Source organism: Rhinoraja longicauda, chromosome 23 (genome assembly GCF_053455715.1).
Source record: "Rhinoraja longicauda isolate Sanriku21f chromosome 23, sRhiLon1.1, whole genome shotgun sequence".
NCBI classification, from domain to species: Eukaryota; Metazoa; Chordata; class Chondrichthyes; order Rajiformes; family Arhynchobatidae; genus Rhinoraja; species Rhinoraja longicauda.
In genome coordinates, this window is record NC_135975.1 from 25,579,527 (window position 1) to 25,602,849 (window position 23,323).

Genomic DNA, 23,323 nt, shown 5'->3' on the forward strand with positions numbered 1-23,323 from the left:
TCTAATTCAGGTTTCAGCTAATTTAAGATTCATTTTGATTTGTTTATAATTGCGCTTCCAAAAATCTCAGTCAATTAATAGGGAGAGTAACTGGTACAATTCTTTCCATTCCTCTTGACATTTTCAGTTCACTCCTTATATTTTAAACATTAGCTTAGTTTCTCAATTATTTTTCCTCTGACATGTGTAGAACTTTGAGAGTGGGCATTGGGTGATTGGTTCCATAGTCAATTAACTTTTTACATTGTACTCAAAGAGATATGGAATTTGCTGCCACAAGTTGAGTTGAAGGGTGAATTTGGATTTAAGAGAGGGCTAGATAAAAAGATAAAGAAAAAAGTAACAGGATAAATCATTGTGGATAGATGAAGTGGGGAAGAAAGATTCTTGAGTGGAGCAAAACCATTTGCAAGCACCTGACGTGTCAAATAGCCAGATTCTCAACTTCCAAGGTCCATGTTATCCTGTAATGCTGTCTGTCAGCATTACATATGGATACTTGGCAAGTAACCTACCAAAACCGAGCAGAAAGTCAAAAGCTTCAGAAGGAAGAGGACAGGATGAACATAACTGAGATCAACATTTGCTTCCCTTGAGAAATTTCTAATCCAACATCTTTTAAGTTCTTATCTGCAGTCTGCTGATCCTGCAATACTGAAATCCTAATTAACAGAGCTGAAACACCAATGGTTAAAGGAAGCAGTTCGTCATTTGTTTCAACTATAACTTTTGGATAAAAGTTATAATTCTTTGGATGAGGGGATTAAGGGGTTTGTGGCCAAGATGACACAAAAATAGGTGGATGGGGCAGGTAGTGTAACATAGAAACATAGAAAATGGGTGCAGGAGTAAACCATTCGGCCCTTCAAGCCAGCACCGCCATTCAATATGGTCATGGCTGATCATCCAAAATCAGTACTCCATTCCGGCTTTTTCCCCCACATCCCTTGATTCCCTTGGCCCCCTGAGCTAAATCTTACTCTCATTTGAAAATATCCAGTGAATTGGCCTCCTATGCTTGGTGGCAGAGAATTCCACAGATTCACAACTCTCTGGGTGAAAATGTTTTTCCTCATAGAGTCATAGAGTAATACAGTATGGAAGCAGGCCCTTCAGCCCAACTCGCCCACACCGGCCAACAATGTCCCAGCTACACGATTCCCATTTGCCTGCGCTTGGTCCACATCCTCCAAACCTGTCCTATCCATGTACCTGTGTAACTGTTTCTTAAACGGTGATAGTCCCAGCCTCAACTACCTCTTCTGGCAACTTGTTCCATGCACCCACCACCCTTTATGTGAAAAAGTTATATTTCAGCAGGTTCTAACAGTCTACATTGTGACTTCAACCTCATTTGTAACCACAAATTACCTATCTTTTAAGAGTTGCAGGCATGATCTCAATTCGTGCCAACCAAAAAAAGCAACTATTTTACAAAATTTCAGTAAACTACTTCTGCTCACCAGGATGAGTATTAACTTACTGAGCAGAACTAGTTTACTGAAATTATGTAAAATAGTTGCTTTTTTTTGTTGTTGCATATCCTCTAATACATTATATGGGCAAAACTTAATAGAGAGTGTACCAAGGAATAAGATACACATGTATTTAGATGGGCAAGGGCTGATTAGGGATAGTTAGCACATCTGGGATAGTTAGTTAACTGGGAGATCGTGATTGAGCTTTTTTTTGAAGATGTGACCTAGAAGGTTGATGAGGGCAGAGCCGTGGACATATGTACATAGATTTCACCAAGCATTTGACAAGGTACCACATGGTAGGCTGCTCTGGAATCCAATGTCCATGGGATCCAAGGAGAGCTAGCCGACTGGATAGAAAATTGGTTTCATGGAAGGAAGCAGAGGGTGATGGTGGAAGATTGTTTTTTGGACTGGAGACCTGTAACTAGTGGTATGCCTCTGCGTTTGGTGCTGGGACTATAGCTGTTTGTCATCTATATCAATGATTTGGATGAGAACGTGCAAGATATGATTAATAAGTTTGTAGATGACATTAAAGTGGGTAGTATTGTCGATAGCAAAGATGGTTGTGAAAAATTGCAGCAGGATCTTGATCAGTTAGGTAGGTGGGCTGAGAATGGTTGATAGAATTTAATACAGAGAAGTTGGGGGTGTTGCATATTGAAAAGTCTAACATGAGCAGGACCTGCACAGTGAACGGCAGGACTCTGCAGAGTGTTGTGGAGCAGAGAGATCTAGGAGGTCAAGTGCATAGTTCTTTGAAAGTGGCATCACAGGTAGATGGGGCTATCAAAAAGGCTCTCAGCACATTGGCCTTTATCAGTCAGAGTATTTGGTATAGAAGTTGCGAGGTCATGCTGCAGATGTATAAGACATTGGTGAGGTCATATTTAGAGGAAAGATGTTGTTAAACTAGAATTAATGCAGAGAAAATTTACCAGGATGGTGCCAGGGCTCGAGGGCCTGAGCTAAAGAGAGAATTTGAGCAGGGGGTTGAGGGGTAATCTTATAGAGGTGTATAAGATCATGAGAAGATTAGATAGGGTAAATGCACAGTCTTTTACCCAGAGTGCAGGAATCAAAAATTAGATGTATAGGTTTAAGTGAGGGGGGAAAGATTTAATAGGAACCTGAGGGGCAACTTTTTTACACAAAGGGTGGTAGGTGTATGGAATGAGCTGCCAGGGGAGGTAGTAGGGGTAAGCTCAATCGCAGAGTTTAAAAAAACATTTGGATTTGTACATCAGGCATGTGAATTTTTCATGTTTCCGCAGGTTTTCCACGTTTTTTGCATGGTTTCCGCGTTTTTCACTGTCAAATAAACAGAGAAATCACATTAAAAAAAAGAAAGAGAAAAACCCAATGTATAGACTTGTAATTTGCACTAGAGTTCCTCTAAAGGTCTCTAGGGGTTCTGCGAGAAATTCCCCCCCGCACGCCCTGGTAGTCTCCCCGAAAATGTGGCACCTAAGCTGGGCAAGGCAACCAATCTCGACCTCATCAGGACTTCTATGGCCAATTTGTCAACTCAGTCGCTAGAGGTTACGCGAGAAATCCCCCTCCCCCCCCCTCCTTCCCCGTGCCATGGAAGTCTCCCCAGAAATGTCAGCTAGGCTGGGCAAGGCAGCCAATCTCGACCTCATCAGGACTTCCATGGCCAATTTGTCAATTTGGCCACGAGAAGTCGCTAGAGGTTCCGCGAGAAATCCGACCCCCCTTCCTTCCCCGTGCCCTGGAAGTCTCCCCAGAAATGTGGCAGCTAGGCTGGGCAAGGCAGCCAATCTCAACCTCATCGGGACTTCCATGGCCGATCGGTGTGTTGAATTTACAACCTGCAGCCGTGACTCTGGAACTCCAGCCCAGCTGGAGCCAGCACTTCTATCCCCATAGCCAACTTCCTTGGCCTGTTGGAGAAACCAGCAAAGCTCTGGAACCAAGAATGCCAGAAAATCAGTGGTGGAACTGTAATGATTAAATATTAAATTTAAGTGCAAGATTATGTAGCTAAATTATTAAAGACAGGGCTAAAATATAAAACACAACAGAAAAGCCAATTACCACCTTTTTGGGCAGATTATCAATTAATGTGCGAATTTACTTCAAACTGTTATTAGTGTACAGTGACATATTCACATTATTTTGTAATGTCTGTCTTTACTTTGAAATGCACTAAAAGAGGTTTGAAACTGGTAATTTCTGTAAATTTTCCCAAAAAAATCCAATTATTTGACCGCTGTTGAAAAAAGCGCTTAGCTCGTTTCCTCTTTTTTTCACATGCTTGGGACATGGATAGGATAGATTTCAAAGGATATGGGTCAAACTCAGGCAGGTGGGACTAGTGTAGATGGGGTATGTGGTCAGCATGGGGAAGTTGGGCTGTTTCCATGCTGCATTACTCTTTGATTCTATGCGATGGTTGTTTTTATTATCTAATGTTCCACTCATGTCCATTTTTGTAGGGCAAAAATTTATATTGCACTGGAAAGATTTTGGTGCTGACCAGTGATCATGCTTGCAACTGGAAAATATCACTTATTTCATTCTCCTGCTTACATATTGTATAGAAAGTAGATTTTAAGCGAAATAATTTATTTTTATGCTCAGATCTGTTCAGAAATCCCAAAACGTTTCAAGTCGTGTTCTTCTGATGCCATGAACAATAATTTCATGAGGATGTGTCGGCTGGATAGTTGTGCTTGTGGAGGTGCACCTGACTGTCATTGTGCCAGCTTTGGAAAAGCATCACAGGAATGTACACATGTAAATCCATCAATTTGGAAAGAATGGAGAAATTTGCACCAATGTAGTAAGTTAATCTGTAATGGACAGTCAAAACTTGAATTAAACTCATTTGAAGTGTAATAGATTCCTTGTTTCAACAAGATTTTGTTAATTATCTCTTGCTAACTCCACTAAGCAGCTCTAATTATCAAATCAACAAATCTTTTCTTTCAGCACGACCTACCTGTCCAGGGAATCAGGTTTACCAAGAGTGTGGTCCTGCCTGTATGCCTACCTGCACGGATCCATTTTCTCAACAGCAGTGTGATCAATGTATTAATACATGTGGTTGTCCAGCAGGTAATGATATTTAACAGTTATTTATGGACTAAATAAGTTTTATCAAGCATTTTATTGAAGAATGGAGCAGACCATTCTGGACCATGTTCACAAACGCAACACGTGTGCACTTTTTACAGATGCAGAGCCACCCTCTGCATCCTAAAGGCACCTGGCAAGGTGGAACAGGCTCTAAAAGTCCAGTAGTTTTCAGGCTGCAATCCAAAGGCTTCATCCTCGGAACACCATGATAGTATTGTGGGCTGTCATTGGCTATTTAACTGGTTTTTAATTTATCTGATAATTCAGCTAAATTTCAGAAGTACTCCACTGGATGTTCCAAAAAAATGTTCAAAATGTGAACATGCTCAAAACTCAAAATGTTCATATATTTATTCAAAATAATATGATAAATGAATAAGGAAATGTAATTTTAAAGCATTTTAACAAAACGTTTAATGTTTTGAATAACAAGAACACAAGCACTTAACTGTATTTAGCTTTGTCTACAAGGTTATGAGTTGATGTTCATTTGCCAAAACTCCTTGCGGTCAAGCTGGGAGCTGGATGCTCAATGCGTCTGGACTTATGGGAGTACATCTACATTTTGACAGGCAAGCATTCAGAGATAAGCTGAGTTGTGAATGGCTGATAATTATCAACTCCCTTCAGAACTTCCAGCTGTCAGTCAATGCAATTTACCTGTGTTCAACACAACTGCATTATTATTTTGGGAATGAAAATGCTCATTTAACTGAAAGGATGGCTTCCATTTGTGCTTGACATCCTCAATTGTATTTCTCAATTCCTTTTCGCAATAATATATAAAAGAAGGAGCATTTGATGTTTGGATATTTGTAGTGTGTTAAAGCACAGCAAAGATATCCTTTTAAAATCTTTGACAAGATAAACATTTCAGCAGTTAATTTCCAGACAAATTACATTGTTTTTTGACAGAAAGTTATATATTTCATCTTTAGTGACAGTATCTTTGTAAAAGAAAATACTAAAACCAATCCTAACCAGTTGTCCGTATTGTGGACAGTTTTCTTAAAGAATTTGTAATTTTTGAAAATGTGAAGAGTTGTGGGAGAGTCCACCATTAGTTTTTTTCCCTCAATAGAAATCGATTAATTTGTAATTCTGTCCTTTTTGTACCAATCGTTCAATTCTATGGTTCAATAGTTCTTTATTGTCACATATGCATGGCACAGTTAAATTCTTTTGCACAATCCACAAATGCACAGTCACCATATTTTGGCGCCGTTTACAAAGAAAATGTCCAAAATCCGGTTCACATTCCGAACGTACCGGATCACCCCTGATCCAGGTAAGCCCCAGGCCCCTGTAGCCCTGTGACCCGAAGTCCCTCTCCTCTTGCCAATTGCCTTTGCATCCCGAGGGCACCTCCTGCAGCCGACCTTGCTGGAGGAAATACACTGGTCCCTCTCCTGCAGGCCGACTTCCCATGTCCGTAGTTGCCAGTGGCTCTCTCCTCAACTTTGTGGTCCTTGGACTTCCGAGCAGCCCCCTGTAGGCAACGACTCGCTAGGTCCTTCCTCGCAGTGGCGAACCAGACTTGTCACCGCATGTGGCCGCGGGCAGTCCGCCAGGTCTTCGATCTATACCTGGACTATCTCTGACATCTCCCTCCCGTTTCTGGACCTCACCATTTCCATCACAGGAGAAAAATTAGTGACGGACATTTATTACAAGCCCACCGACTCGCACAGCTATCTGGACTACACTTCTTCCCACCCGGTCCCCTGCAAAAAGTCTATCCCCTACTCCCAATTCCTCCGTCTACGCCGCATCTGTGCCCGGGATGAGGTGTTTCAGACTAGGGCTTCCGAGATGTCCTCGTTTTTCAGAAAACGGGGCTTCCCCTCCTCCATTATAGATGAGGCTCTCACTAGGGTCTCTTCTACATCCCGCAGCTCCGCTCTTGCTCCCCATCCCCCCACTCGCAACAAGGACAGGATCCCCCTCGTTCTCACCTTCCACCCCACCAGCCAGCGGATCCAACATATCATCCACCAACATTTCCGTCACCTACAACAGGACCCCACCACTGGCCATATCTTCCCATCCCCTCCCCTCTCTGCATTCCGCAGAGACCGTTCCCTCCGCAACTCCCTGGTCCACTCGTCCCTTCCTACCCAAACCACCCTAACCCCGGGCACTTTCCCTTGCAACCGCACGAGATGCAACACCTGTCCCTTTACCTCCCCCCTCAACTCCATCAAAGGACCCAAACATTCTTTCCAGGTGAGACAGAGGTTCACCTGCACCTCCTCCAACCTCATCTATTGCATCCGCTGTTCTAGATGTCAACTCATCTATATCGGCGAAACCAAGCGCAGGCTCGGCGATCGCTTCGCTGAACACCTGCGCTCGGTCCGCATTAACGCCACTGATCTCCCGGTGGCCCAGCACTTCAACTCCCCCTCCCATTCCCAGTCTGACCTCTCTGTCATGGGCCTCCTCCAGTGCCATAGTGAGGCCCGCCGGAAATTGGAGGAGCAGCACCTCATATTTTTCCTGGGCAGTTTGCGGCCCGGTGGTATGAACGTTGACTTCTCCAACTTCAGATAGCTCCTCTGTCCCTCCCTTCCCCTCCTCCTTCCCAGATCTCCCTCTATCTTCCTGTCTCCACCTATATCCTTCCTTTGTCCCACCCCCGACATCAGTCTGAAGAAGGGTCTCGACCCGAAACGTCACCCATTCCTTCTCTCCCGAGATGCTGCCTGACCTGCTGAGTTACTCCAGCATTTTGTGAATAGGTCTTCGATCAAGTCGGCCCCGTCCCTGATGAGCCGCTGGTTGTTCACAGCAGCCGCCAGGTCCATTCTTGTACTTCCCTTCTCTGCCGCGGGCGCCTGTAGCAGAAGCAATCTTACTTCTCTGGGAAAGTTCACTGTTCTTCAGTAAACTTTTCATAATCTTCACATGAAAGTTACAGACTGTTTTGCTTTGAACAGATGAACTGAGGCATTTATTTCATTGTTCTTCAGGTACTGTTCTTAATAACCAAAGAGGTAATAACAGTTGCATCAGACTGATGGATTGTCCTTGTGAATATGATGGAACATTTTATAGCTCTGGAGAAATAAGAAATTCTCACTGCCGATCATGGTAATGACATAAATCAAAAGCATACCTGTAAATTAATATTTGAATATTACAGCAGAGATAATGTGCTATAAATTTATTTCATTATGATTTTAGCACCTGCAGAGGTGGAATGTGGGAATGTACCGACCTTAACTGCGCTGCAACATGCAGCATTGAAGGAGGAACACATATAACAACATTTGATGGCACACAGTATAACTTGATCGGAGATTGTTCATACTATGCAGTAGTTGTACGTAAGCTTTTGCCTCGTCAACCGATTTTATTAATTCTTGTTTAATTTTTCAAAGATGCACTTTTGTATCTATTACCCGCCCAGGAAATTCATTTCTGAGTTTTGAATTTCAAATTGCTTTTCACAGACACAGGACTGGTCAGTAAAAATTCAAATACATCCTTGTCAAGCAGCATATAAACAGACATGTTTACAACAAGTGGCATTCATCGTGAACCAGGTAAAATTCTGTGATTTTTTTCATTCAGGAACTTTATGTTTGAGTTAATTTTTCAGATAAATTTTATAACATTTGTCGTTCCATTCCAGAACACTTACACAATCAATTGGAATGGCATTTTTAATCAAAATGGAAATAAAATAGAATTGCCTCTCAGAAACGGTAAATAGTTTTCTTTCAATTAATCAAACAACCTATTAACCAGACAATAGTTAATGTGTACTTAACCAATTAACATTTTTTTGTCAGGTAATATCATGATATTTCAGCAGTCATCACATTACATTCAAGTCCATGCCGTGTCTGGACTGAAGATGCAAATACAGATATTTCCCATCATGCAACTTTACATCTCACTGCCCAGAAGTGCCGAGGGAAGTACAAAAGGTACGACTAATTATAACAAATATGTGGGAACAAAAATTATCGATTACGAGCAGTGTTATGAGATGAAATCGCCAGACATTTGCTGAAAAACAGTGCTCTGTTTCACTTGCTATTTTATACTGCTCAGTCACTTTTGCTCTTTCTGAAACAATGTTCTAATCACATTCTTCATCAACACACCTTGTCTCTTTAGTTTATTTGCATATTTGACTTTGTTCACAGCCCGAATAAGGAAAATATTTAAACGTCAATCTAGTATTAAAGCTGCTAAAATCTAGCTGCTAAAAACGTCAATCTAGTATTAAAGCTGCTAAAACTCATTCAGAACCATAGGGTCTTAAAGGTGTACAGCACAGGAACAGGCCCTTCAACCCACCATACCAATCAAATTGGCATACTGGCCTTGTCCTCTTTGCCTGCATTTACCCATGCTTGCCCATAACTCTCTGAGCTCTTCCTATCCATATATCTGTCTTTTAAAAGTCGTAATTGTATCTGCTTCTATAGCTTTCTCTGGAAGCACGTTCCATTGGGGCAGCACTGTGGTGCAGGGGTAGAGTTGCTGCCTTACAGCACCAAAATCTCAGGTTCGATCCTGACTATGGGTGCTGTCTGCACGGAGTATGTACCTTCTCCATGTGACCACGTAGTTTTTCTCCAGGTGCTCCGGTTTCGTCCTATGTTACAATTACGTGCAGGCTTGCAGGTTAATTGGCTTCTGTAAATTGACCATAGTGTGTCGGTTAGAACTATTGTATGGTTGATCACTGGTTGGTGCATATTCGATGGGCCAAAACTGTATCTCTCAACTAAACTAAACCATTTATGGACCACCCTCTGAGTGACAACGGTTTGACCTGAGGCTTAAATCTCTTCCCAAAGTTTAAAATTCTCCACCCTGAGAAAAAGGCTACAAATGTTCACTTTATCCATGCCGTTCATAACCTTGTACACCTCAGCATAGTCACCCGTCAGCCTCCTTTGCTCCAAAGAAATAGTACCAACCATAAGACACAGGAGCACAATTAAGCCATTTGCCCCACTCTGTCATTCAATCACGGCTGATCTATTTTTCCCTCTCAATTCCATTCTCCTTTCTCCTCATCTCCATTCCAAAGGTATATTATTTTGTTCTGAGACTGTGCCTTCTGGTTCTCGACTCTCCCATTACTGGAAACATCCTTTTCACAAGCACTCTATCTTCGCCTTTCATTATCTGGTAGGTTTCAACTCCAGCAAGTACCACTTCAAACGCTCCTCATATGCTAACCCAATCAAGACCAAGATCATACTTGTAAATCTCCTCTTACAGCCGACTCAACCTGCAAATTAACCTTCTAGGAATCCTGCACCAGCATTCCAAAGTCCCTTTGCACCTCCAATTCCAAAATCCTCTCCCCATTTAGAAAGTAGTCCACCTTTATTCCTTCTACCAAAGTCTATAACCGTACACTTTGCAATGCTGTATTCCATTTGCCACTACTTGTCCACTGTCCAAGTTCTTCTGCAGACATCCTGCTTCCTCAACACATGCCTGCCCCTCCACCTTTCTTCCTATCAACCACAAACATGACTACAAAGACGATTCCATCATCCTGATCACTAATGTATAGCATGAAAAGTAGCAGACCTAACACAACCCCTACGGAACACCACTCATCACTGGTAGCCAACCAGAAAAGGCCCCCTTTATTCCCATTCTTTGCGGCTGCCAGTCAGCCAATCTTCTATCCATGCCAATACTTTGCCTCTAATACCATAGGCTCCTAGCCTGTTTAGCAGCCTCACATGTGACACCTTATCAATGGCCTTCCGAAAATCCAAGTAAACAACATCCATGCCTCTCCTCAGTCATTCCTGATTGTTACTTCCTCAGAAAACTCCAACTGATTTGTCAGGCAAGATCTTCCAATAACAAAACCATGCTGACTTTGGCCTATTTTATCATGTGCTTCCAAGTACCCCAAAACCTCAGAAATTTTACCAACCACAGAAGTCAGACTAACCAGCCTATTATTTCTTTCCTTTTGATCGCTCCCTTCTTAAATGGTGGAGTTACACTTTCGATTTTTCAGTCCTCTGCAATCATTCCTCACTAGTAGTTCTTGAAAAATCACATCCACAATCACTACAGCTACCTATTTCAGAACTCTGGGGTGTAGTCCATCTGATCCGGGTGACTTAATCACCTTCAGACCTTTCAGCTTCCGAAGTACATTCTCCTCAGTAATAGCGACTACACTAATTTCTGCCCCCTGATTCTCTTGAATTTCTGGCACATTGCTAGTGTCTTCCACTTGGTTGTTCAGTGTCAGAGGATTTAAAAAATATAAGCCGAGCCAAAAGTCTTGTTTCCATGCTGTATGACTCAATGGATTAGAACCACAATGGTGGGGTTGGTATGTCTTCATTAATGGGTGCTGAGGTTTGGGTTGGATTGCAAGGACTGGGTCCCATCAGGCAGGTCCCCATAAAGTATCATTTGGTTCTGATGTTCATAGAAAAACCCCACCTCTGAACAAGTGGCCCCAACTTGACAAGGTGAATTTGTGCAGATGGATCATTAGCTACTCCTGTGCATCCGAGGGCCCTCCATACATGATGCACATGGAGGACCCGAAGGAAAGATCAAAAATTTGTAATAGATGGAATTAGCCCACGATCCTGGTCAGCAATCCGTTTTGTAATGTAATTTGCCACATAGTATGCATAAAGATTGCTATAAACAAAATAATTTCTAAACCAATATATTTTTATTCATATCTCTGTTCAGGTGGGGAAATTTTGAACTTTATATTGAATGCAGTATTTATGAGGAAACAGTAGCTTCTGGGTTTTGAATTCCAGCCCCTGCATCAGCTCTTTTTGAATAAACTTCTAATATTGAGTTGATTTCCTTGCTATTGATAGAGACTAGTGCACATATTTAACAAGCATGTATCTTCACTGTCTGTAACCCAGGGGTCAGTTGCTTTTGTACAGCCTCCCTCTGATCAGAAAAGCATCCTATTTTTTTAGAATAGGATTTGGAATTGTTCCATGTTTGAGATTTAGAGATGCAGCATGGAAACAGGCCCTTTGTCCACTGAGATTAAGCCAAACATCTCTGATTACACTAGTTCTATGTCATCCCAATTTTTCATCCAACCCGTACACATTCGAGGCAATTTTAGAGGCCAATCAACCGCCAAATTTGCACGTCTTTTGGATATGGGAGGAAACAGGACTTGGAGGAAACCCATATGGTCACAGGGAGAAGGTATACTGTATTTTGGTGTTGAGGAAGTAGGGAGTCTGCAAAAGGACGTAGACAGATTGGGAGAGTGGACAAAGAAGTGGCAAATGGAATACAGTGTAGGAAAATGTACGATAATGCACTTTGGTTGAAGGAATAAAGGGATCTAAATAAATGGGATTTGGATATCAGAGGTGCAAAGGGACTTGGGAGTGTTGGTGCAGGATTCCCAAAATGTTAATTTACATGTTGAGCTGGTGGTAAGGAAAAGCAGATGCTAGCATTCATTTTGAGGGGACTAGAGTATAAAAGCAAAGATGTAATGCTGAGGCTTTACAAGGTTCTGGTGAGGCTACATTTGGAATATTGTGAGCCGTTTTGGGCCCCATATGTGAGGAGGGGTGTGCTTGTTTTGGAAAGGAACCAGAGGAGTTTTAGGAAAATGATCCCGGGGATGATTGGATTAACGTACTCATTTGGAGGCTCTCGGCATGTACTCGCTCGGGTTTGGAAAGTTGAAGGGATCTCATTTGAACCTACCAGATAAAGTGGATGGGAAAAGGATGTTGCCAGTAATGGGAGAGCTTAAAACCAGAAGGCACAGCATCAAAATAAAGTACGTATGTTTAGAATAGAGATGACGAGTAATTTATTTAGCTTGAGGATGGTAGATCTGTGGAATTCGTTGCCATAGACGGCAGTGGAGGCCAGACATTGGATATTTTTAAAGCGGAGATTGATTGGTTCTTTATTAGGAAGGGCATCAAAGGTTATAGGAAGAAGGCAGGAGAATAGGGTTGAGAGGAAAAATAGATCAGCCATGATTGAATGGTACAGTAGACTCAATGGGCTAAATAGCCTAATTCTACTCCAATGTCTTATGGTCATAGAGTCACAAGAAGAACATGCAAACTCATCAAAGACAGATCAGGACCGAACCCGGGTCTCTGGTATTGTGAGGCAATAAATTATGTCCTTCATCTCTGAAATCTATTAAGTGGTAGTTTAAATACGATGACTGAAAAGCCTCATAAACAGGCTGTCAATAACTCAGATAAGTTGCTTATCAAGAAACCAGCAAAATTGGAAAGATTGTATACTGCTCCATTTCCCAATAATACATCTCATTGATTTTACTTCAAAATAAAATAGGGTAGAGTGTAGAACTACTTGAAGCATAAATTTGTCAACCTCCCAACCCAAAATCACGTTAATGTGTCTGCTTTGTAAAAAATCTTTTCAACAATGTAATAATCTGTAGATCACTAATGAAATGATTTTTTTAATTTCATTCTTCTCTCAGAACATATTACAAAAAACATAACTGCTCTCTTGTGTTGACCTGAACTGTTTTTTTCCTCCAGGTTTATGTGGCACCTTCAATGCTAATGCAGATGATGATTTTCTATCCGCCTACGGCATGTTGGAAAACACTTACTTTACATTTGCTGATTCGTGGAAAGTCATGGAGGGATGCCCTTTACCAAATGTGAATCCCACATGTGTCAGCTCAGAAAATGGTACGTTTTTAAATGGCAAAATATTGTGCGATTAAGTGGTGAAGCAGCAATTTTCTTTTGTATGTTAATACTGCAAAATACAGTATACAGTACTTGCAAAAAAACTTGACCCCCACCGTCTCACAACTCCAATTTCTGCCTACATTATCATAAAATAAAAATAGATCTAGAAACCTATGCATACATCTCAGAGAGCTTAGTTTATTATTATCATATGTACCGAGGTACATATGATTTTGTTCGAAGTAGGCCGAATGGCCTACTCCTGCACCGATTGTCTATTGTCTATTGTTGTGTGCTATCCAGTCAAAGGAAAGACAATACATGATTACAATCAAGCCATCCACAGTATACAGATAAAGTTTAAAGTTGACTGAAAACTGATTTCCTCTAATTTAAAAAAATTGAAGCTGAGAGGCTGAAAAGCAAACATTTATGGAAGATTCAGACTTGAAAGATAAATTGTCATTATTGTTTTGGAGAAAAGATCATAAATAGGAAATATTGAGAAACTAGGGCTTCAGAAACAATCAGTGAAAGCAGATCTATTCTGTCCCAAGTGGATAATTCAGGTGAAATATTGTTCTGAAATAACGAAAGATGGAAATTGTCCTTGTTAATGACCACTGAAGTCAGAGCACCAGCTTCCTAAGAATTGGAGAAAAACTCCAACTGTAAACTGGAAGGGGTCACCTTCAATCATGTGCTCCATGTAATTTCCAGATCACAGATTCAGATCACTGAAATTAAAAGAGCAAAATAAACTGGTTTATTACACTTAAAATGTCAGAAAATTTACCGTTAATTCCAATGAATTGTACTTAAATTTAATTTATTTTCCTTCTTGCAACATAATTTAAAATAAATCATGCAAGTTCTGATAGAGGTCTATTTGAAGTCAGTATTTATTAACAGTCTGAATACAGTTTTAGTAAGAATACAGTTTCCTATAAACCATAACATTTCTGAAACAACTCTTGTTCAAGCTTGCTTAAGCCTAATCTTTGTGGTTTGAGGATTGCTAGACTGAGCTGACAATGGAAGTTAGCATTGAGTTAGTATAGTCCAGAGTATGAGTTCCTTAGTAGTCTGTTCTTGTGTTCCGACAACTGAAACCTTATCACCCGAGGGCTTGTGCAATGGCGGTAACTTCTATAACATAATTTGGGGTGGGGATGCTCGCGGGCAAGAACATGACCCAGCAGATAGACATCTAAAATAATGTTGACAGACTTGAGTTAATTAGTAGTTGAGGTTGCCAAGCAAGTTTGAAAAAGTTTTGAATATTAGCTTAATCCTCCGCAATTGTTCTCCTCCATTGAAATCTGTGAAAGTAAACTCCTTATTTCAAGTCTAAGCTGGCCAAAGTGAGAACCATATTGTTCATACTAGATGATAGGAATCTGAGTTACTGCATAAGGGACCAATGTCATGGAGAATTCAGTGAAATGTGGATATGTGCTGGCTATGCATGTGAATTTTGTCAAAGAATACTCATAATTTCCTCTGATCAAAGTCAGTTGGTACATGAGTAACATACAAAAGCTTTGCAAGCCTGTTTGTATAATCCTGGATAATAGGTCATTAGATAATTCATATTTTATGTAATTATAACTTATGTTTGTGTTGCAGAAATCTTTGCTAAAGAACATTGTGCCCAGTTGAAAAACCCTGTAGGAGATTTCGCCATCTGTCATTCCACAGTAGAATTTAACAAGTATTATGAAGTAAGTCAGAATTGTAAACATATTTCCGCAAATGATAATATGATCTGCCCGATCATCCTGGACCTGATCCACTACTTGACTTGCTGCCCATGGTCCCCACCCACCTTTGTGAATGTAGAGGATTGGATAAGTGACCCACTTCACAAGCTTAAATAGAGCCGACAAAGCTGAGTAATAGGCACACACAATTCGATTTAAACCAGCATCTGTACTTCTTTCATACACACTGAGTAAAAGGCACATTGTATCTGGTCTCTCCTCAGCACGTTACTGCCCCAGTACTGAGCTCATTGATGCAGATAGTCAGATGCACATGATCTTTGGAACACCTTTCCAATTTCCTGGCATCTGCCTGGATGTCCAAGATATTTTGAATAGATGATAGTCAGTGGTTCCCTTGAAAAGCAGTGTTTGCACTATTTGACCTGTGACAATCAAGCTACTACCTCAATACTTCTTGAGAAATGACTTTGAATTAAACAAGGTCCATATCATTTAAATAGGATTTTGTTTATGGTTCCAAATCTGAGACATGTGAATTAAAAGAAACCCATAGAGATCTTCTCCTTGTTTTTGTTTCAAATAAAGTACAGAATTACATTTGAGATTACATCAAAATTGCTTTGTTAGAACAGAAGTAAGCATTTTATTTATTTTTTATTTTATTTTATTTTATTTTTTTTTCCACTCAATACATACAATAGATTGACCATACAGTTGTGAAAGTTCAATAGTGCAAAATCATTGTATCAAAAATAAAACAATATTATCACACTTGATATTTTCTGACCGAAAAGAAAAAGGTGTAGGCAGAAGCCAAAGCTTGTTGTGCCTACCCTTAATATTTAACAAAATATATATATTTAAAACACATCATAAGTCAGAAGCAAATAAACAAAACATAGAAAGAAATGCAAATATACTCAAGAACATCATTTCTGTCATGTCAGTCATTTCTCAATGCTGATCACGTATTTTGTATCTTTCAAATATAATATTTTTAAAGTTAATATTAAAGAAGGCTTGGAATCAGATTGTGCTAACAATCATTCTGATACAAAATACTACCTGTGAACAAAATAATATGAGTAGAAGAATTACTAGAATTGTACGAGAACCTAAGTTGGTATTTTTTAATAATTTGTGTAAAAATTATGGCCTCTGGATGGTATCAAATTTTTGGTAATATATTAAAATGTAAATGGCTGCTCCATTGCATTGTTTATAAAGTAATCATGGTATCAATAATGGAGATATTTAAAATTGTAACAAATGTGTTTTGTGTTTTAGATGTGTAAAGTTGCCTCATGTAACTGTGAGAAGGTCAATGACTGCGTATGTGCTATAATGGGAGCATATGCCCATGCTTGTGCTGCAAGGGGTGTCATCGTGAGGAACTGGAGAGGATCAGTGTGCAGTATGTGATTTTTCAGTATTTGTTACATTATAATTACAGAAATAAAAATGATAGAGGAATACTAACAGTGGGTGGTGACCATTCAGTTATTGAGACACAAGAGATTGCAGATGCTGAAGGAACTCAACGGGTCAGACACCATCTGTGAAGGGAAGGGAGACATTTTGGGTTGGGACCCATCTTCAGATTGATGAAGTAGGTGGGAGAAAGCTGCAGAATGGAGGTTCGGGTGGTGCAAAGATACAGTTGGGGGGGGGGAATGGATGATTAGCAGATGGGTGGAGATAATCATAGTCGTACAGAGGGTATTACTTTTAAGGAACATACTAGACTGTTAACACGTTGGGCCCAAACCTCTCCTGCATTGGTGCAGCACCCTCTCCTCCTCCCCTCCCCCTTCCCCCCTCCCCCTCACACCCCCCTCCCCCTCCTCCCCCTCCCCTCTCCCCCCTCCCCTCCCCTTCCCCCTCCCCTTCCTTTCCCCCTCCCTCCCTCCTCCCCTCCCCCATCCCCTCCCCCCTCCCTCCTCCCCTTCCGCCCCTCTCCTGCTCCCCTCCCTCCTTCCCTCCCCTCCCCTCCCCTTCCCTCCCCCCATTGTTGAAATGCTATTCATTCATTGGAACAATTAACAAGAGCCGAGTCTTATTTTAGAAATGTAAAACATGTGTTTTTTTCCCAATTGTCTGAAATAAGCATGGTTATCTGCAGTCAGAAAATGATTTCACAATATCTTTGCCAATTGCACATCTTGAGCAATTCGCCATGCAATTACTAGTGTTCAACCATATTTGGAATTCATGGCAAAAATCAAATGGCTTAATGGAATGTTTTTCCTTTTTAGGAGTAAATTGTCCCATATCACAGATTTATCATCACGATATGAGAGCCTGTAATCGTACGTGCAGGTTTCTGTCAAATCCTGATTTCACATGTGAGCTTCAAGATGTTCCAGTTGCTGGTTGCGGCTGTCCTCAGGGAAAGTACATGAATGATGAGAATGCATGCGTGAGCAGATCAGAATGCCCTTGTTATGTTGATGGTTTAAATCTGCCACCAGGACAAAGTCTAACTTTAAATGGAATGACATGGTCAGTGCTTTACATTTTGCTTTGTACATTTTTGGATTAAAGTACTTGCAACTATAAAATAAGAAGTATACTTTTTCTCTTAGTTTATGTCTCAATGGAGAGCTTTCGTGCCCTAATGCAAGAAATCCACCAATCTTACAAGGTAATATATTTTTAATCTGTTTAAACTATTGAAACACACAATTTAACTTTTTAATTAAATGAATGCACTTTGGTTGCATGAAAAAATAATTCACTTTTTTTTGTTAGATTGCAAGAAACAAAGTAAAATATTTTCAAATTGTTCCACTGCTGGTGCATGCAAGAGGACATGTGAAACGCTGTACAAACCATGTGTAAGTGAACACGAGCCAATATTCTTGGTCCATTTGTACAAAATGAAAGCCCAATGGGTCATGTATCTCAACATAATTCAGTTTACTAGGTGTCCGTCATAGGACAAATGGTGATCCATTCTATTATTTTTTTGATGCAGTCCCTCAGGATCAAGCTTGATTTCATTCTATTTTGGTTTTATGGGTTTGAAATGGCCACTAAGGTCTTGTAGGAATCACATACTCTTCCACAGATGGGCAGATGCTGACTGACCGGGCGAGGGTAGTTTAAGTGATCTATTTTTTGCATCACAGTTGCGATGTTTTCCTGATACATGACCTCAACGTTTTCCATATCATCCGGAATGCTTTTTCTCCACATTGGGCAGTCACAGGCCAGAGAGTCCCAGGAATCAGTAAGAATGCTGCATTTCTCTAAGGTGCATTTGAGCACCTCCTTTGATCTTTTCCTCTGTCTTCCTGGCAAATTGTTCCCATGCAGAGCTTGAAAAAGTGCTAGGCATATGGAAGTAATCAGGCATATGAATGTTAAGGCCTGCCCATAGTAGCCAACTAAAAATAAGCAGGGCCTCAATAATGGGGGGTAACCTGGGAGATGACAATGATGATGGTTCTTTAGTACTTACAGTAAATTTGGCATTGGTATTAGTACTGGTTTATTATTGTTACATGTATCGAGATACATTGAAAAGCTTGGTTTACGCACTAATGTCGAATCATGCTGTACAAGTACAATTAAGCCATGCACAAGCACAGCAGGTATTACAAAGAAAAAAATAGTAGAGAGCTGAATATAGTGTTACAACATTAGAACGCTACAGTCACAGAGAAAAAGTTCAAGATTTGCAATGAGATAGGTTGGAAGATTGGGACTACACCTTAGCTTATGGGAGGATTGTGCAGTAGTCCACTGGCCATGGGGAAGAATCTGTATCTGAACCCGATGGTATGTGCTTTCAAGATTTTGTACCTTCTGCCCAAAGGGACAATGGAGAAGAGGGAATGACTGAGCTATAAACGATTTACAATTTTGTTGACTGCTTTCCTGAAGCTGCAGAAGTGTAGATGGGGTCGATAGTTGAGAGACTAGTTTGTGTGATGGACTACATCAGAGAGATTACAGTGTGTTGTGCTGCATCACAACTCTCCGCAATTTCTTATGGTCTTGGGAAGAGCTGTTGCTAAACCAGGCTGTGAGGCAAATGAGTTAGGATGCTTTCTACAGTGCATCTGGAAAAGGTAATTTGTTGGAGCATGTTGAAATTTCAGTCTTCTGAGAAAGTTTGGGCATCAGTGTGCTTTTTTGCCCATTGCTCCAATGTGGCTGTTCAAAGCGTGTGTAGATGCATTGAGTTCCTCTGGGAGGGACCCATTGTTGCCAGTGATACTATTGCCTTCACTTTGTAGCTTTATACCATGCATGTCTTGTCACAATCTATGGGTATCTATGTCACTCAATCTATAAAATGGATAATGGATTCAATGTTTGTAATGTGACCTGCTCTGTATTGGCGAGAACAAGTGTAGATTTGGTAACTTTTACAGAGCATATGCACTGTCCACAACAGTCATCTTGAGCTTCCAGTTGGATGCCTTTTCACTCTCCTCCCCATCCCAATACTGTCCTGCCTGCCTTCAGTCTTCTTCATTACCACAGTGAGGCCAAGTACAAACTAGAAGAACAATACCTCAGATTCTGCTTTGTTAGCTTATACCCAAAAGTATGAACATTGAATTTTCCATTCTCAGATAACTCTGACACCCTATATTCTTTTCTAAACCCCACCAACCCTCCCACGTTTTCTGTTCACCTTTTTCATCCATTCCCCATGCTCCCTAATCTGGTTCCATCTGCTCATCATTTCCCCCCTCTTCTGGTTCAACCTATCACCTACTAGATCCTCTTCCGCATTTCATCAATGTGCTTTTTTACCCAGAGCTTCAATGTGGCTGATCCAGGACAAATTGTTGGTGATATTCATACCTGGGAATTTGAAGCTTTCGAACATCTCCACTTTGGGAACATAAATGCTGCTTGGAGGGTGTATTCCACAGCTTTTTCTGAAATAGCATTGGTAGTTTTTTATCCTTTGCCTTAAGATACCTGGTGCAGGTAGTCCACGTCTCAGAAGCATATAGGACTGCAGGGTGTATTTTAACTATGTGATGATTACGCATACATGCTGTCCAACTATAGATCTTAATGCCAATTCTGCCAATTTTACAATGTTTTCTCCTTTATAAAGCCAAACCCATGTGTCCCGGGCTGTGTCTGCCCTGACGGTTTGGTGGAAGATTCCAGTGGAAGATGCGTTACACTATCTCAGTGTCCTTGTGTATTTGGAGGTGAAACCTTTGGGCCTGGAGAAAAAATCAAAAGGGACTGCAATAAGTGGTGAGTGTAGACAAATGCCAAACAAAATAATTCTAATAAATAATATGCCCTTAACAGCATAGAATTGGAGAAAGATATTACTATGTCCTCTCTGTTGTAGCACATGCAAAAGTGGCACATGGGAATGTAGCAATGATCCATGTCCAAAGACATGCCAGGTTTATGGAGATGGACATTACATGACCTTTGATGGAAAACGATACACTTTTGATGGCAACTGTGAATATATCTTTGTTGAGGTAAGATAGAGAACGTGCATATTCAATGTGCATATTCTTCTTTTTCATTTAGTTGTAAACATATATGATAATACTTAAATTTAAAATCTTTACATTCTTTCTAAGTTCACGCAGACATGCAAAAGATTATTGTTAATTGATATAATGATTGTAATCAGTATTTAAAATATTTCACTGAAGTTTTTATTTAAAAATTCTCTAAAGCGTAATTTGTTCATTTAAAATGGAAAGGTCCGAGCAACTGCTTTTGACATTCATATGGTCGGCCTTTGGTTGTTGACATTGATGGTTGCTGGAGGAGAGGGAGTGATACATGTGTGCAACTGGAATTGTTCACACATTTGCTTGTTCACTCACTCTAAGAATATCAGCATTTCACATTTCAAAATTATGACATATGAGATTCTAAATATACAGCAGTATAATAGATCGCATGTTTAAAAGTATAAATTATCTCAGACACAATCAGCAAGAATGTTTTTGAGTGTAATTGGAAATCTCTGATATTGCTTCTGAGATATAAATGAAAAGGGTAGGCAAAAATGAACAAAATGTATTAATCAGATTAAATGATCTAATATTCTATAGTATGAATAGTTCTTCAGCAAACATTTAAATGCTTTTGAAAGTGTTAACTATCACTTGGTGCTAAGGGTTTCAAGAGCTGTTATTAAGACCTTGTCTTTTCCACCTCCTTTGTCCATATATTTTCTTGAGCTCAGAGGATAATGAAAATATATATAAATCTCGATGAACTATAAATTATACTGGAAATATTGAGCTGGCTCTGCCATGCCAGATTATGATAGGTTGAAGTTATGCTGCATCAAGTTATCTTAATTTTAGGACCGATGTCTGCGAGAGATTGGCACATTCCAAATACTGACCGAGAGTATTCCCTGCTGTGAAAATGGAGTGACATGTTCAAGAAACATCAGAATCATATTTGAGGTATATGCGCTTTGATTTATAGCAATTAGAATGTGTAAGCTGGAGTTTTAAAACAAAATTTCCAAATGGATCCTTGCAATGATTTATCTGAAGTTATTCAGCATGTTATAAAACAACGTATTTTCAAATATATTCTTCCAGGATAAAGAAATAATTCTGTTAAGTGGAAATAGAGTAAGTGAAACATCCCTTGGCAAAAACCAGTGCACAGAAAATTTATATACTATTCACAACGTTGGACTTTACTTGGTCATAACATTTCCCAATGGAATAACTGTGATATGGGACAAACGTACAAGATTTTCAATCACATTGGACCCAAGATGGAAGGTATGCATGATTGTAAATTAAAATGCTTCCTTAATTTCTGTTTATTGATAGAGAAAACATAATAAGAAATTGTAAAACAAAACTTGTGAGGCATAATTCATATGAGAAACATGGATGTGGTGTGAAAAATGTTTAACTAAATGTTCGTAGACAATTGGGGTATAGATGTAATGGACAACACAAAATTTGGGAATAAATGATGGACACATTCCCTGAAGCAATGCAGCATTGGATCCAAAATAAATTAGACAAAACTCTGGTTTATCATCTGTTAAATAGTAATAGCATTGCCATCAGTTTAATAGGAATTGTGAAAAGGGTAGGGAGCTGCATTATTTAACAATGGAGGAAAACCGGCAGAAAATATCTGGAAAACAGAGTTGAGCACAGATGTCTAAAAATTCTTAATTAAAAAGGTACACTAGAATGGAAAAGATGTGAGGGGCAATGGTTATTATGGTCATTCTTCCATTATATTAAAATTCAGATGCAGCCCTAGGCCTTGGTTGTACGAAGTTAGGTATTGTACATTTTATCTTCACGTCACTTTGATAGGTCTATCACGTAATTGAGGGAGGCTCGAATTAGAGATTTATTAACACTGGTGACACACTAACACTCTAGCAGATTTATTTTGTGTGATGGTAGGAGGAAATGAGGAAGAGAAGGGAAGGGATCAGAATGGTGCTATTTTGCAGGGTATGGGAAGGTTGAAATAAGCACATTGAATAAAACACCAACACGGAACTGGAGATTTTTAAGCATATATGTTTTTATGACATCTTTGGCATATAAGCTTTGGGATTTGTCAAGCTGGGAATAACAAATGTGAATCTAAAAAAAATGAAAATACTGGAAATTCTTAGCAGGTTAAGCAGCATCTGTGAAAAGCGAAACAGATAACATTTCAGGCCGAAGAACCATCTTCAGGCCACTGAGGGGCCTTCAACCTGAAAGATTATCTGTTTGTCTTTCCACTAGTGTCTCCTGACCTGTTGAGGTTTTGTAGGATTTTGTTTTATTTTCAGATTTCCAGTATCTTCAGGTTTTTTTTCTCATTTAATGTGAACCTAAAGCTCCCAAATAGGTGTTCCAGGATGTGACAAGAGGCCAAGGTGGAAACCTTCACTGGAACAATCCCAACTCAAGATCTTGTCTCCAAGTCAATTGGCAGTGTGGGAAGGCAAAACAGAAACCACATGGGTGGGGGAAAAAGGCTTGCTCAAACCAGTCAAAAGGATATCATTAAACATATGTATACATAAAGTAAAAGCTTTATATTAAATGATAAATCACTTAACTGAAAGTAAAAATACAAGAGGAATTGTTTTTAAAAATCACCCCTTTGATGCCATCTATTTTAAAGAGTCTGCAAGTATATAGTTAAAGCCAACAGTTCACGTACAGATTATCTATTGTAATTTGAAGTTCAATGACATTTCATTCAAAGGATGGCTTGAAGCTTTGATGAGTTAAACAGTCGCAGTAAAAATGTGTACAATGTTTATATACATGGTAAAGATCACGAAGATTCAAAGTTAAGAGTATGTTGAAATTAAGGAAGATGA

At 39.9% G+C, this 23,323-nt stretch overlaps 1 protein-coding gene across 1 annotated transcript in view; it reads left to right on the forward strand.

Annotated features, from left to right (window-relative positions):
* LOC144604949 (mucin-6-like) overlaps window positions 1–23,323 on the forward strand; it is a 69,546-nt gene that overhangs the window by 8,728 nt on the left and 37,495 nt on the right. The window contains exons 7-23 of the mRNA XM_078419871.1: window positions 4,086–4,287; window positions 4,437–4,562; window positions 7,556–7,676; window positions 7,770–7,908; window positions 8,039–8,131; window positions 8,221–8,293; window positions 8,381–8,518; window positions 13,118–13,273; window positions 14,906–15,000; window positions 16,291–16,417; window positions 17,259–17,505; window positions 17,589–17,647; window positions 17,755–17,840; window positions 20,087–20,235; window positions 20,336–20,474; window positions 21,321–21,425; window positions 21,567–21,755. Of these exons, the coding sequence (XP_078275997.1) occupies window positions 4,086–4,287; window positions 4,437–4,562; window positions 7,556–7,676; window positions 7,770–7,908; window positions 8,039–8,131; window positions 8,221–8,293; window positions 8,381–8,518; window positions 13,118–13,273; window positions 14,906–15,000; window positions 16,291–16,417; window positions 17,259–17,505; window positions 17,589–17,647; window positions 17,755–17,840; window positions 20,087–20,235; window positions 20,336–20,474; window positions 21,321–21,425; window positions 21,567–21,755 (2,244 nt within the window). The remainder of the gene's footprint in view (window positions 1–4,085; window positions 4,288–4,436; window positions 4,563–7,555; window positions 7,677–7,769; window positions 7,909–8,038; window positions 8,132–8,220; window positions 8,294–8,380; window positions 8,519–13,117; window positions 13,274–14,905; window positions 15,001–16,290; window positions 16,418–17,258; window positions 17,506–17,588; window positions 17,648–17,754; window positions 17,841–20,086; window positions 20,236–20,335; window positions 20,475–21,320; window positions 21,426–21,566; window positions 21,756–23,323) is intronic.